This window comes from Emydura macquarii, unplaced genomic scaffold (assembly GCF_026122565.2).
Source record: "Emydura macquarii macquarii isolate MOO-44397 ecotype Brisbane River unplaced genomic scaffold, CSIRO-AGI_Emac_v2 contig_691, whole genome shotgun sequence".
In the NCBI taxonomy this organism is placed as follows: Eukaryota; Metazoa; Chordata; order Testudines; family Chelidae; genus Emydura; species Emydura macquarii.
Genome location: NW_027130828.1, coordinates 12,045,034 through 12,058,335, shown reverse-complemented (window position 1 = coordinate 12,058,335; position 13,302 = coordinate 12,045,034). Strand labels below are relative to the sequence as shown.

Here is a 13,302-nt window from a genome sequence, read left to right as displayed (position 1 = left end):
CTTGTGCCACTTACAGCTTTCTAAAGACCGAATTGCAGTTCACATAGAGAAATTCCATGGTTGCCAATGGAATCCGGCATATCCTGATTTCTGGACTCAAGGAACTAATCTAGATACTGGAATCCATTGTGGGATCTATCCTGCAAAGTGTTAAGAATCTCCTGAGAAGTATGTGGTACTCTGAGCTTCAGCTGATTTCAGTGGGGATTGTGGATATGCCACACTTCTTGGGAAAGGTAACCTTGCAAGATTGAGCCCTTTGACTCTCAGCAGTCAATACTCATCTGTATGGGGCAAAGAATTAAAAGAACTTAGCATTTTAAAGTGCCTCCTATTTGGAACTGGTGAGTCCACTGTTAATATGTATGTAGGGTTGTAATTGCTGCATTCAAACTCAGAAGCAACATTTATTGCTGTGTGATGTCTGACCTAACTCCCTGGTTTGTCCTTGGCTGTATTTCACAGTCTTACTTTACACGTTTTATACATTTTAGTTGCAGCTCAGCCTGCAAACTGAGCTGATCTCACAAGGTCAGGTCTGGTTCTAAACTGGGATACCTTCTCCAAACTCCATGGGGGGGGAGGTGTATTAGCATATTATTACAATGGTGGCACTCCTTGCTGAATAACTATTGAACCAACCTATTAACCATGGCCTTCTGAGGCCCTATGCTCCTGGAGGTGTCATTGTTTGAATCAGTCACAAAGCTGAGCTCCAGACCATTTATGCTATAAGTTGTAAAAGGATTTGGGAAGAGGGGGGGTTATAGTAATTTCTTACATTCCTATTACTATAGTTCAGCAAGCTGAGCTAGTGAACTTTTGGCAAGCCTCAATAAGGGTGTAAAAGAGATCTGAGGAAATACAGGCAGGTTAAAGTCCTGTTTGTGATGTAAACGGATGATTTGAGACTGAAAATGGGGATTGGAGGTCACTAACTAACCCAATTACATTTCCCATGTGGACTACAATTTATAGAGGGCAGACCATGTCAACTGAGCCTCAATAAGTCCAGCCAGTAGCTATGGTTTTGAAAAATGTCCCCTTCTCAGGTGTATGTTACATACGATATTCTGATAACGAGCAAACCAGAGGTAGTGTTGTGACAATTGGTCTATATAACTTTTGCCTACTTGGAAATTAACCATGAAAAATACATCGAGTTGTTTTTCCATAATAAATGTTACAAACAGATGCAATAAAACCAGACAGAGAGACTAAATTAGGCCAAACAAAAAGGCCATGTTGATATAATTCAAGGACTTTGCTGAAATCATGCTTGATAAAAACATGTGGAACTAGAAATTAATCAACCAAAATTGGTGTGTCAGATATTAGGCTTAATTGGTGGACAAGATAATGAGGGGATGGGCTATTCCACCCACCACTCTCTTTGTGGGTCCTTAAAGAAAGAGACTTTGTGGGAGAAATATGGAAGAACGGAGGGAGACTACTGATGCAAGCTTCACCATCATGGCTGCCACCCCGCCATCTCCTGGGACCCTGGACTGTCTTTGTCCTAATCCTAAGAGATGTCCTGACATGGCTGGGCTAGAAAAAGAGATCCAGATACTATTGCCACCTCCACCAGCTCCAGCTGAATGCCAATCACCTTGGATGAAATGGGATCAGACTTCAACAACAGCAGCAGCACCAACAGCAGCCCATTTCAACTAATTTATTCTCTTTTCCCCAAAAAGGACAGTTATTACCATCTTTGATACCCTCCAAGAGACTGAAACAAGGATTTGTTTCCTTCTAAAAACTCTCTCCAGCTAAAGGGAACAAAAAATGTTAAAATGAAAACCTTATTTAATAATTTGCATTTCAAAGGCTTAAACTGTTTTCCTTCTTTTCTTTATCTTTGATAAAAGGAGGTTTAATGATGGGTTTGCCATAGTACTAAGCAGGCTGAGGTCTCTGTATGCCAAACCCCAAGTCTTATTTAACATTGTTTAATGTTGGACATCTCCATCTGTGCCTTGGTTTCAGTGCCAAGGATATTTCAGCACTCAGGTACATCTTGATTAGAGAACACAGCTTAAGGGCCACGTTGGAAACGTGAACAGTTCTGATCTCAGCTGGAGGGACTTCCTCCAAAGGAATACCTAGAGTTTCAACTGACTGTCTGCAGGCTCTGGGAGTAAACTATTGGAAGATATAAGACTAGGATAGAAGACTCAGATTTTTCAGGGGTGTTGACTCAGTAGACCTCAAAGGATCAGGGGATTATAAGAAAAAATAGTCAGTGGTGCCAGGTTCTCAGAATAAGACTGTCAATATAGATAAGACTGGGGGGCCTACAAGCCACTTATGACAGACCTAAAGCATCACAATATGTGATTTGCCTGAATCTGTGACAAATCAGGGAACCTTGGTGATGATAGAGGGTATAACACTCCTTTAGCAAGTGGTACTTGAGAGACTGGGAACCATGCCAGCATTGGAGCCAGTTGTCCTGAGCAAATGTGAGGATTCACATAGTGTTGATATGGGGCACCAAACCACTGTTAATGGTGCTGGATCTTATTGCTACATGGCCTGGATACAGAACCACTTCAACTAAGGTCAACTTGAGTGTTGTTTATACCATGCACTGAGCCATTTGAAGCAAGCGGCTTGTCAGAGTCAATAATGCAGCGCTGCACTAGATACTGATCACACTGAAAGATCTGAGTATCTAGCATTACTTATACTGCCACTGAATTGCTTGTGGCAAGTGGTACACCAGCACATGATGCTGAAACTTTAGCAAGACTTGGGTGACCCCAGACTGGTGTGGGAACATTAATACAATGGGTACTGGACCAGTTCAACAAGTGGTTCATCAGTGTCAATATGATGGATCAGAGGGACTGGTCTCAGTCAACCTGGATGGATCTGGTGATGTCCACAATATTGGAACCTTGGTACTAAAGTAGGTTAATCTGTAAGGATTATAGTGGAGCTATGCCAATGGTACCAGGATGTCAGTGCTGAATAAGATTAACCCAGAAGGACTTGGGAACCTTGGCATCCACTTGATGGTATCAGGATGTCAGTACAAAATTCAGCCAATCTGGGGACCTCAGCTGTGCACTGATGGGGCCATGACCAAAGTGCTGAACAGGTTGACTCTGGAGACCCAGAAACTTTGGTGTGGAAGAGATTGATCTGGAGGGATCCTGGGATGTTGACACCATATCAAGCATGCTGGGACCTTGATGCCAAATAGGTCAATCCTGAAGGACCTGGGGATCTTAGTGCCACATCAGTGGTGCTGGAACTTCATCACCAAATAGGTCAATTGGGAAGGATCCAGGGACCTTGGCATTACATCATCAATTCTGGGATCTCAGTGCTGGATTAAGCTGACCCAAAGAGACTGGGCATCACGTTAACGGTGTCAGAATCTTGCCCTAGAGGGACCAGGGTACCTTGGCACCAGGACCTCGCTGCTGGGCTTACCCAGGCAAAACCAAAGAGAAGGATGTCACTTAAGCAGGGCACATTGTTACTTAAGGGGTTAATTGATGGCCGAAGTCTATGTTGGCCTTACATATTGCCAGATGGAGAGGGCCTACAAAGCCTCCTACATCAGTAAGCATGTGTTAGGCTCCTGCAAGTCACCCAGGATATCTATGCCTGATGGCACCATTTCTTATTTCTTCTTCAAACTGAAGAATCTGTACTTTCGATCCACTAATATAACCTTTAAAAAAAGCCCCAAAGGGTAGAATCAAAAGAAAAAATAAGGAAAGCATCAAGGACCCTGCATGTAATTCAAGATTACTGCACCGTCAGTGTTTAAAAAGTAACAAAAAAGCAGTTAAGTCACTCCCTCTTTTATACCCTCAGAATCCTCCATGGGGCGAAGGGGCAAGAGGCCCCAACAGACACTGCTTACTAGAAAAATTCTGCAGCTCAGTGCCAGGGCACTATATCTCACAAGTGGGAATGTGCAGAAGCCACTTGAAGAAGTAGTTTAATGTGTGGTGTTCTTAAAACATTCACTTTCTATGCCTGGGCATTAAAATAATTCCTGGTGCTTTATTTTTTTATTGTGAAGAGTATCTGCTTCAGTATTCCTGACCAACATTTCCTTTCTGTCCAACTTTTTATGTTGCCTGGTGCCACTCCCCTCCTCTCTCCCCAGGTGGTAGCATCTGAGTGATGCTCTTGGTGTGTGTGTGTGTGTGTGTGTAGAGTTTGTAAAGCTCTTTGGGATGAAAGGTTAAATTATTATAATTAAACATAAAGCTTGTTCACGCCCAGAGAGAGAGAGAGAGTTTTATTCTACTTGTGGAGTCCTTCATTATACAGAAATTATAGTTTATTTCAACCAATAAACAAGAGTGACAGGTAGATCACAAACTGCATCACAGCTACTACCAGCACTGAGATGGTTCACCCACGCATCTGGGGCAATACAATAACGCAACTGTACACAGCAGAGAATTTAACAATCAGCTCAAAAACTCAATGTCAGGATTCAGTTAATTTGTTGGGTGGGTGTATATATATATATATATATTTCTACTTAAGTATTTGCTAAAATCCACATGGAAGCACAAATGGCTTAAAACACCTGGACATATATATATATTTTGATCTTATATATATATTTATAGATATTTATATAATAACAAGGATATGTTTCTCATTACTACAATATACTTGTTTTAATTCCTTTAAGCAACTAGGAGGAAAAAAACAGTTTCACTAGAGTCACATCTGATATGTATATGTCACAAACTACAACAGAACAAGCCATGTGTGAGATGTGAGTCAGACCATTCCAGGACAGAACAGCTAAGAAGCAGGCAAAGATTCTCAGAGGGAGCAAGGCTACATGTCAAATGGTGGTTTTGGACTCTCTGGGCGGGAGGGACTGGCCTTGCCTGGCCGGCTAGAATTTAAAGGAAGACATAAAAGAAAAAGAAAAAAAAAAAGAGAAAGGGAAAAGGGGAGGGGAAAAAGAGCATTAAAACAATAATTAAAACACAGAAAGGAACTGGCATCAGAACCTCAGGCAAAGTGGATCCACAACAGAAATCAAAACCAACAATACTAGAATCAGAGAACTTAAATCTGAATCAGGGCTGGTTCAAAGCCTGCAGGGTGAATGCTTCTTTTGGCTTCAGCAGAGCCACAACATCTGAAGTACACAGAATCAATATACTTTTTAATACTTTCTTTCTTTTTACACATACAACATTAAAACAAAAATACCCAAATTGTTAAGAAGATGAGTAGTGTGGTCTGCAGTGGTTACAAGTTTCCCCAAACACGTACCATAGGCATGCAAGAAGAAAAGGTTACTAGAATCATCACACTATCAAAAAAAAAAAAACCACTGTACAAGAAATATGCTTATCTGAAGCAGAGATATTTCCAATAAAACATTACTTAGCGAACTCCCTAAAAACATTTGCTTGTCCGTTTGCAAAGCGGGGGGGAGCAGCATCTCTATTCCTCTCAGTTTCTGGAAAGTCACTTGCAGGCAGTAATGTGACACAGCTGCTGGCAGAGGCCAGCAGCTCTCCATCAGCAGTATTTCCTCAGCTACTATGGAGAGCTGAGGGCAGGTAGATTCATCTGCTCCGTGCACTTTGAAGTGTGTATTTGTGCTATCTCAGACTTCATTCTAGAAGGATTACACCGTTCAATAAAGCTCCCCCTTCTTGATCTCCCTGCCTTGCTTTGAAGTGAGGTTGACTGCATTGTTTCCAACAATATATGAATTTTTGCACCTTAATTCAAACCCATACACTGGACATTTCACCTTTGTTACCAATAATGTCACACATTTTGACAATATCATTGATTCTTCTGAGTTGCGCTTTGTGTTCTTAACTACAACAAAAGAAAATAGCTACGGAGCTACAGATTAGTTCTAGGTGCTGAGACGCTACACCTAACCAGTGCAGGCAGGACACATTGTTCAGGCTAGACCAAGCAGGTGGAGCACTTGGCTAGGTAGCTGCCATTTGGGCTTAAGAATGCCCCTGCAACTGATCATGCCGAGGAGCCTGTATCCTTCAAGGTCCCATGCCACTGACTGGGGACTTTTCTACGCTTACAAGGCAATACAGGACGCACAAGAGAAGACGAAGAAGAGCTCAATCACTAGCTTGCGTTTTACAACACAGCAGAGGGGGCAGTGGAAGGTGAAGTGGTGGGATGGATGAGAGGAGTGAATGTGCCTGTGGAAGGTGGTGTGGGGTGGGGAAGCCGAGGATACGGCGCTTGTCGCCAGCTGTCTACAGGCCTTGGGTTATAAATCTAAGAGGGACGGTTCAGCTGGACGGATTATGGTGGATCGAGTAGGTGAGGCAGGGCCCTTCCTGCTGTGAAAAAGCAGAAGAAAACAAAAACGAGAAGAGAACACACACCGTGGTTAGCATGGCAGTCACAGTCACAATCACATATGCTTCTCCACCTCATCTGAGCCAGTGGGAGCACCAAAGAAAGGGGATCTCAGTTTGGGAGAATGGTTACCCATAGCATCAGCAGGAGTCCATGGAGAAATCTTGCAATTTTAAAATCAGCTAAACATTCACATCTCTGGTCACTCTGGATCCCTAATAATAATGAGGAGGAATTAACTGCTCAGCTATTGTTGCCTTCCAGCTGAGAATCTCAAAGCACAAAGGCTAATTGCCAGCAACTGCACTGGCACTGAATGAGAGTCGAGAAGCATGGACACGATAACAGTGAAGCTACTATACCAAGCAAGTGAGCGTCAGTCACACAATGTGGACAGTACCCTCTGGGAGGCGCTGTCATGGAGGCTGCTGGGTGATTTGGAGAAGCACTCTTTCTCTGCATCAAGGCAGGTGACAGTCTGCAGATTTCAGTTCTCAACAGATAGGAGCATCTTTGAGATTAGCTACCAAAATAAACTTGATCCTTTTGTTTTTATAGTCATGGGGCCCAACAAACATGACTCCCATTGACTTTCATGAAGGGAATTTGGCTCTTGCTGTCTGTGACCTGATTTCCTTAATATTGTTCCAGCATTTCTATGCTGCAAGTATTTTAATAAGTTGAATGTGCAGCAATTTGATCTAAGTAAAAGGGCACAAACTTCAGAATTACGGGATTGGCTTCCTGTATGGGTCACAGTCACTTTCTCTCATCTGGCTAAATGAGGAGGAAATTAAAAGGACATCAGCTTGAAAATATAGGCTTCAAGGAAAGAAGGAAAATGGTGCACAATCTAAACATGGATAAAAGTGGACAGACTTTTCTCGGTGAATTAAAATGGTTTGTGTATTTTCATTTAAACGCTGCCCCCTACAATGTCTGCAACCCAAACACAACAGCATCCTGTTAGTGCATGAAAACTGGAAAATGAAACTGATCAGCACAGGGCGAGACTAGTTTCATTGTCCAAGATGAATGAAATGCAAAGAGCAAGTGAATAGGATGTAGTTGAAAGTAAATGAGATTGATGCTATTCTGCCTGTTTTAATAGTCAATGTTTGTACTGGTAACACATAAGGAAATCTTATTGAATTTGCACCCTAACAGTGTTACATTACTGTGAAGCTGGATTCCCTGTGATCTATTTAAGAAACAGAAACAAGCTAAGGCCCTCTCTATACTGAGGTTTTTTGCACACTCTAAACCGTTGCAAGCCCTGTTTTGCATAGGCAAAGTAAGGGTATAGTCAGAGTTGAACTATTGTAGCTACATTGATGTAGTTATAGTGGTGTGAATTTCTGCAGTCTAAACAAGCAGTAAGTAGAACCAGAACATTTCATTCCTAATTAACAGACACGAAGCCAAATTCAGCCCTCGTGTAAGCAGATACATCTCCACCAAAGCCAAAGGCATTACAACCACCTACACCAGGGCCAAATTTGACCCTTTGGTTCCTGTCTGGAGCAATGTTAGGCCATAACTACACTACAGGGGCTGCAGCAGGGTTGCTATGGTACTGCAGCTGGGCTGCTGTAGTGTAGATGCTTCCTACATCAATGGAAAGGGTTTTTCCATCAATGTAGATAATTCACCTCACTGAGAGGCAGCAGCTAGGTTGACTGAAGAATTCTTCTGCCGACCTAGCTGTGTCTACAGTGGGGGTTAGGATGACTTAACTACCTCTCTCAGGGCATGAAATTTTTCACAGCCCTGTGCGATGTAGCTAGGTTAATCTAATTTTTAGGTGTAGTCCAGGCTTATTGTACCACTTGAAGCTTTTTTTAAAGAAACTGCTGGACACACTGGTTTTTCTTTGACTCTGAAAAGCCATCTACAATGTGAGAGAAGCCACCACTTCCCAGGTGTCATGCATAAGTTGCTCTTCAAGTAAAGTAATACAGATCAGTGGTTCCCAACCTTTTTGAATGAAAGCCCCACTAGTTAACAGTAGGTAAAACATGTGCCCCCACCACTGGCCATAGACACATATGACCCCTATACATACATATAAAGATAATAATAGTAACACTAAATTACATAATAAATTACTCTCACCTGAGTAAGAAGCTAAGCCTTCCCTGGTGCAGCCACCACCACACGCCCCACGTGGCCCCACCTCTTCCCATCCCTCATGGACTGAGGAAAATGAAGGCAGACTCTGGCGGTTTGGCCAGGGCTGCTCTAGGCCCCCACTGGTGTGGGGCTGCTCCTCTCCAGCCAGGCACCAGGCCGGTGTGGGACGGGGGGGGAGGGGCTGCTCCTCCACTCTGGCCAGCACGGAGCTTGAAGCTGCTGTGCCAGGTGCGGCGCTCGGGGTGTTAAATGATCTCAGTATTACTGAAGCCTCATGGACCCCCTGTCATCTTTGGCACTCCCCTCCACGGGGTCCCGCCCCCCAGATTGGGAACCGTTGATATAGATGCTGGGACTGAGTTAACCTGACAATAATCCAATACTACTGCAAGATTAAAATGATACCTTTATACAGAGGAGGAAACGGAGACACAGAGAAGGGACATGACTTGGGGAGGTGAAGGCATGAGGTACTGGCTTTCTTGATGCACTGAGGGCCTGTGTGTTATTTGCTATAGTTGGCCTTACCCAAAGCCCAAAGTCTTTCAAATGGAAAGACTCCCATTGACTTTAATGGGATCCAGATCAAGCTTTTTGCTAGGTGCTATTGTGCTGTGCCACCTGTATGCTAAAAAGCATCTTTTCAAAAGTTCAGAGGTCGGTTTGCATTTCATACGCTTTGAAAGAGTCGCTTGCTGTTCTTACCAGATGTAGACAGAAAAGAGGGTTTTAAATAATTGGAGAGCAAATGAAATGACACTCTGGTACAGAAGGGCCATACAACCCTACTAGAGTACATAGAATTGAAAGGTGAGCTGCAAAGCAAAAATAATAGATGTGCTTATGTTCTTTGATGATTGTGTACAATGCACAAAGATGGTCTCATAGAGGGTTTCGCTGTTGCTCTCTGTTTTATTTTACTATTTTGCAGGTCTCGACTTCGCTTCTCTTTTCTAGAGGACTTTGGTGAAACCTTTAAAGGATCTGATGTTGACATCATCAGAGTCTGTAAACTGCCTCTCTACAAGGGCCTCTGCCCATTGCCAATGTCTTCAAGGACAAGAGAAAAGTCAGGTGCTGGAGGTTGGGGTTGGGAACAGCAGAGATCTTCATGAGCCTCTCTTTATATACCACTAAATTCTGCTCCCTTGGTATCCACTGACAAAGTTTCCACTGACTACAAAGGGAGTGAAATTTAGCTGTAAAAGGAGCAAGGGAGAGCACAAACCAAACCTTTATTTTGTTTGCTTTGTATTTTGCCTTTCAATCCATATTGAAGCCTAGAAAATGGACCGTATCATTTTTAGGACAAGGGAGGACATCACAAGAATCTGGCTAAGAGGGGAAACACTCAGATTTATTCTCCTGAGCTGCAAAATGCTGCTGCTATCTATAGGATCAAGCTATCCATCAGGATCAAGAAGGTTACCCCAACACCACCATCCTAGATTAGCTCTGATTCCCTTGGTGCTCTTTATAAACCAGACCAAAGGCAGAGAAAGCCTCATAACAGCGAGTCCCAGAACAAAGCACAGACAACAATCAGCCCTCCTATCTGAGACCCTGTCTAGGATGAGCATTTCCACTAGGGCTTCCAAAGATGTCTGTAAGAGACAGGTGACTGGGGGAAGCTGCTAATTACTCTGGCATCTCTCTTAAAACTGAGTCATCAGTGAGGAGGGCTGACAATAAGTGATAAAGCTCTTGAAGCAAAACATTTACCACTGAACAGTCACTGTGTTGGTTATCTGTGATGCTGCACCTTTCGGTCCTCTGCCCAGCTACATGCAGCAGTACCACAGTCACCATTCACTATGAGACAGGAACTGATTGTGAACTCTGAGGGCTTGACCCGGAAAGGCACTAAGCACCTGCAACTCCCATTGACTTCAGTGGTAGCTGAAGGTGCTCAGCACCTCCAGGCAGGTGTTCTGTGCCTGGCATGATCAGGCCCAATGAATTCAATGGAAGCTGCAGTTGCTCAATACCTCTTGGGATCAGGCCCATCATGTAGAAAGATAATGCACATAAGGACAAGAAGATGGGCCTCACCAAACATGTCTATCCCACCCTGTGATATCCCAAAGCTGCCCCACTCTACCCTTTCTCTCTCATCAGTAAGGACCAGTAGATCTCAGGAAAGGACAGGTAGATTCTCTTCAGATTACATCCTCCCCTTGTTAGTATTTACTCAGATAGAAAGTTCAGCCCCTGAGTGTAAGGCCAGCACAGTACACTATATATCTTGTGCTGGGTCACCTTGTTGATCTGATGTTCAGCAAATATGCTGCTGCAAAGTGCCAGGAGAAAGCACAAGAGAGAAGAATAGACAGACAAAGGCCCTGAAGCACAGTGGTGAAGGTGGGACATGGATTGTGGCATACACCCCATTTCGCATAGGAAGGAGAATGGGAAGAGAGAGGGGACATTTGGGTGGCAAAACAGGAGAAAAATCTAGGCTAGGGGATCAAGAGGAAAAATATGTGAAGGATTTGTCTCTAACCAGGATTGGGTGAATGGGGCGCATTTAAGGGCAGGGTTACTCCATATCTGGAGACTCTGGTAATGCCATAAACACTAGATGGAGATGCAGGGACTACTTTGGGCAGACATGCTGGAATGTAAAATACGATTCTCAACACATAGCTCCCCATCATGGTCTCAGAAGAAGCCATTAGAGCAGACAGAGATAGAAAAGATTTAGAGTTCATTCAATACATTTCCCTGTCAGTGCAGGATTAAACAAATTAAGAGAGACACTGCTCCCATGTCCCCCATGCTCCCTTCTCTCTCTCTTTCTCTCCCCCCTCACCCTGAACCCATACACTGAAGAGTGAGGTTTTCTGATAATTTTCCTTTTTTTAAGGTCAGTTCTTGAGGCTTCTCCCAGCCTTCCCCTCGCCTGCAGCTCCCAGCAGCTGCGCTCTGTCTGATTGTCCAGCTTTCTGTTAAGACTCCTCCCTTTGTGGGACCCTGGCAGAAATGGTTGTTTGGAAAAGGGGGTTTGGTATAAGCAGAGCATTGGGTAAGAGAAGTGAGCAGCAGAGTGACGGGAATGGAGGCAGGGAGACACACTGACTCATGCATCGCAGGGAGAGAGTGCAGAACGTACCGTGGCTGCCAGTCCTCAGGGGTCACTGATAGTGATTCTGAAAGACAACATGAAATCAACATGGCAGTTCAGACAATTCAAGGCAGAGGCCGCACAGACAGTCAGGAAGGTGAAACACACATACAGAGAATAAACAGACACTCAATTGTACAGAAGCACACCCTACACACTCATAGCCATACCTACACAGGAGAATGCCCATCACACACTTACAGACACACCTGTCCATACAGATGCATACATACCAACAGAATTAAACACACACACCTAACCAGGAATGCATGCATAGATATACATTTATACATATGTACATATAAATGTGCACACATCTATATAGGAGCATATGATTCTCACATATGCTCACAAAGAGGCATACAAATCCATAAGTACATTGTGATGCACACACGCATACAGCTGCATTCACACAATCACTAACATATTCACATGGGCACACGTACACACATACAAAGCTGGATCCTCAATCAGACTCCTGACAACCTACAGACACTCAGACTCAAGGCACATATGCACATGCTCACATACTGACACAAGTGCCCATGTGCATTAAAGTACACTCACATGTGCTTAAACAAACATGCTAGCAGGCACAGGTCTCAGGATTGGGAAGGCTGGATGTTACGCCATATTTCACTGGAGATCCAGGCTTTCTAGTGATAGGGCAACACTAACTAATTTAATACAATTAATCAAAAGAAACAAAGGCCATGTGAAGTAGAAAACAAGAAGAACTAAAGTACAGTTATAGGTCTTGAGTACCAGTCAGGAACAGAGGAAACAGGGACATAGCTTAATAGATTTTAAGGTCAGAAGAGACCATTAGATCATCTAGTCTGACCTCCTATATAACTCAGGCCATAGAATTTCACCCAGTTACCCCTGTATCAATCCCAATAACTTGTGTTTGACTAATGCATATCTTTTAGAAAGGCACCACTATTTGATGATTCTCCTTGACAACAACTTTTGAAATCTGTCCGTTAGCCCGTTCTTAATCCACCTAGCATGTGTTTTATTGATATTGTATAGTGCTAGTATTATAATCAAAATATCATGCTGCCCTAAGCCAAATGTCTTACAAATATCTAAGTATATTACAGCTACAAAATTATCTTTATCAACCAAACTTATCTCAATAAAAAATGAAATCACATTTTTTCAACAAGACTCATTTTCCACAAATGAGAACTTTGTGCACCGATCATATATGCTCAGAGCACATAGCCGTCATTGCATGGGCAGAGGTTTATGAGTTATTTCTAATGTACTTAGATAAATAGCTCCCAAAGATACATGTAGCTAGTGATTATGGACCTATGAAGGAGACTGAAGGACAAACTACTGAAGCTCCCTCAGGGACATAATCGAAGGGAAAGGATCCTACTTCTTTGAAGACTCCCTGTTCAAGAAAATGGACTGTCAGGTATTTGTGTGTGACAGCACATGCATGAGTGTCTGTATCTGTCTGAGTGTGTATGGGGCAGAGAACTCTCCAACATGACCAACCTTGAATCCAGATGTTCATACAGATGGAGATGAACACACATATACATACAACAGGCATTTTCACTCACACCCCTGCAGGGATATCTACATATGCACAAGTACACCCAAACATACACACGTCTCAGATCCCACTTTCTCACTGCACCAGCTCCTACAGCAAGGCTCATTCACACTGTAAAGGTAAC

The 13,302-nt window shown here is 43.3% G+C and overlaps 1 protein-coding gene across 9 annotated transcripts in view; it reads right to left on the bottom strand.

Moving 5' to 3' along the window:
- Positions 1-4,255: 4,255 nt before the first annotated feature.
- DNM1 (dynamin 1) overlaps positions 4,256-13,302 on the bottom strand; it is a 96,948-nt gene continuing 87,901 nt past the window's right edge. For 3 of the 9 annotated variants that reach the window (XR_010918608.1, XM_067542081.1, XM_067542083.1), the window contains one exon: positions 4,256-4,888. Coding sequence is in view for 6 of the 9 variants with exons in the window: in XM_067542081.1 (XP_067398182.1) it covers positions 4,828-4,888 (61 nt within the window). In the remaining 3 variants the exon portion in view is untranslated. Of the gene's footprint in view, positions 6,330-11,593; positions 11,631-13,302 lie in introns of all 9 variants that reach the window. The other 6 variants (XR_010918609.1, XM_067542084.1, XR_010918610.1 and 3 more) reach the window with 4 other exon arrangements.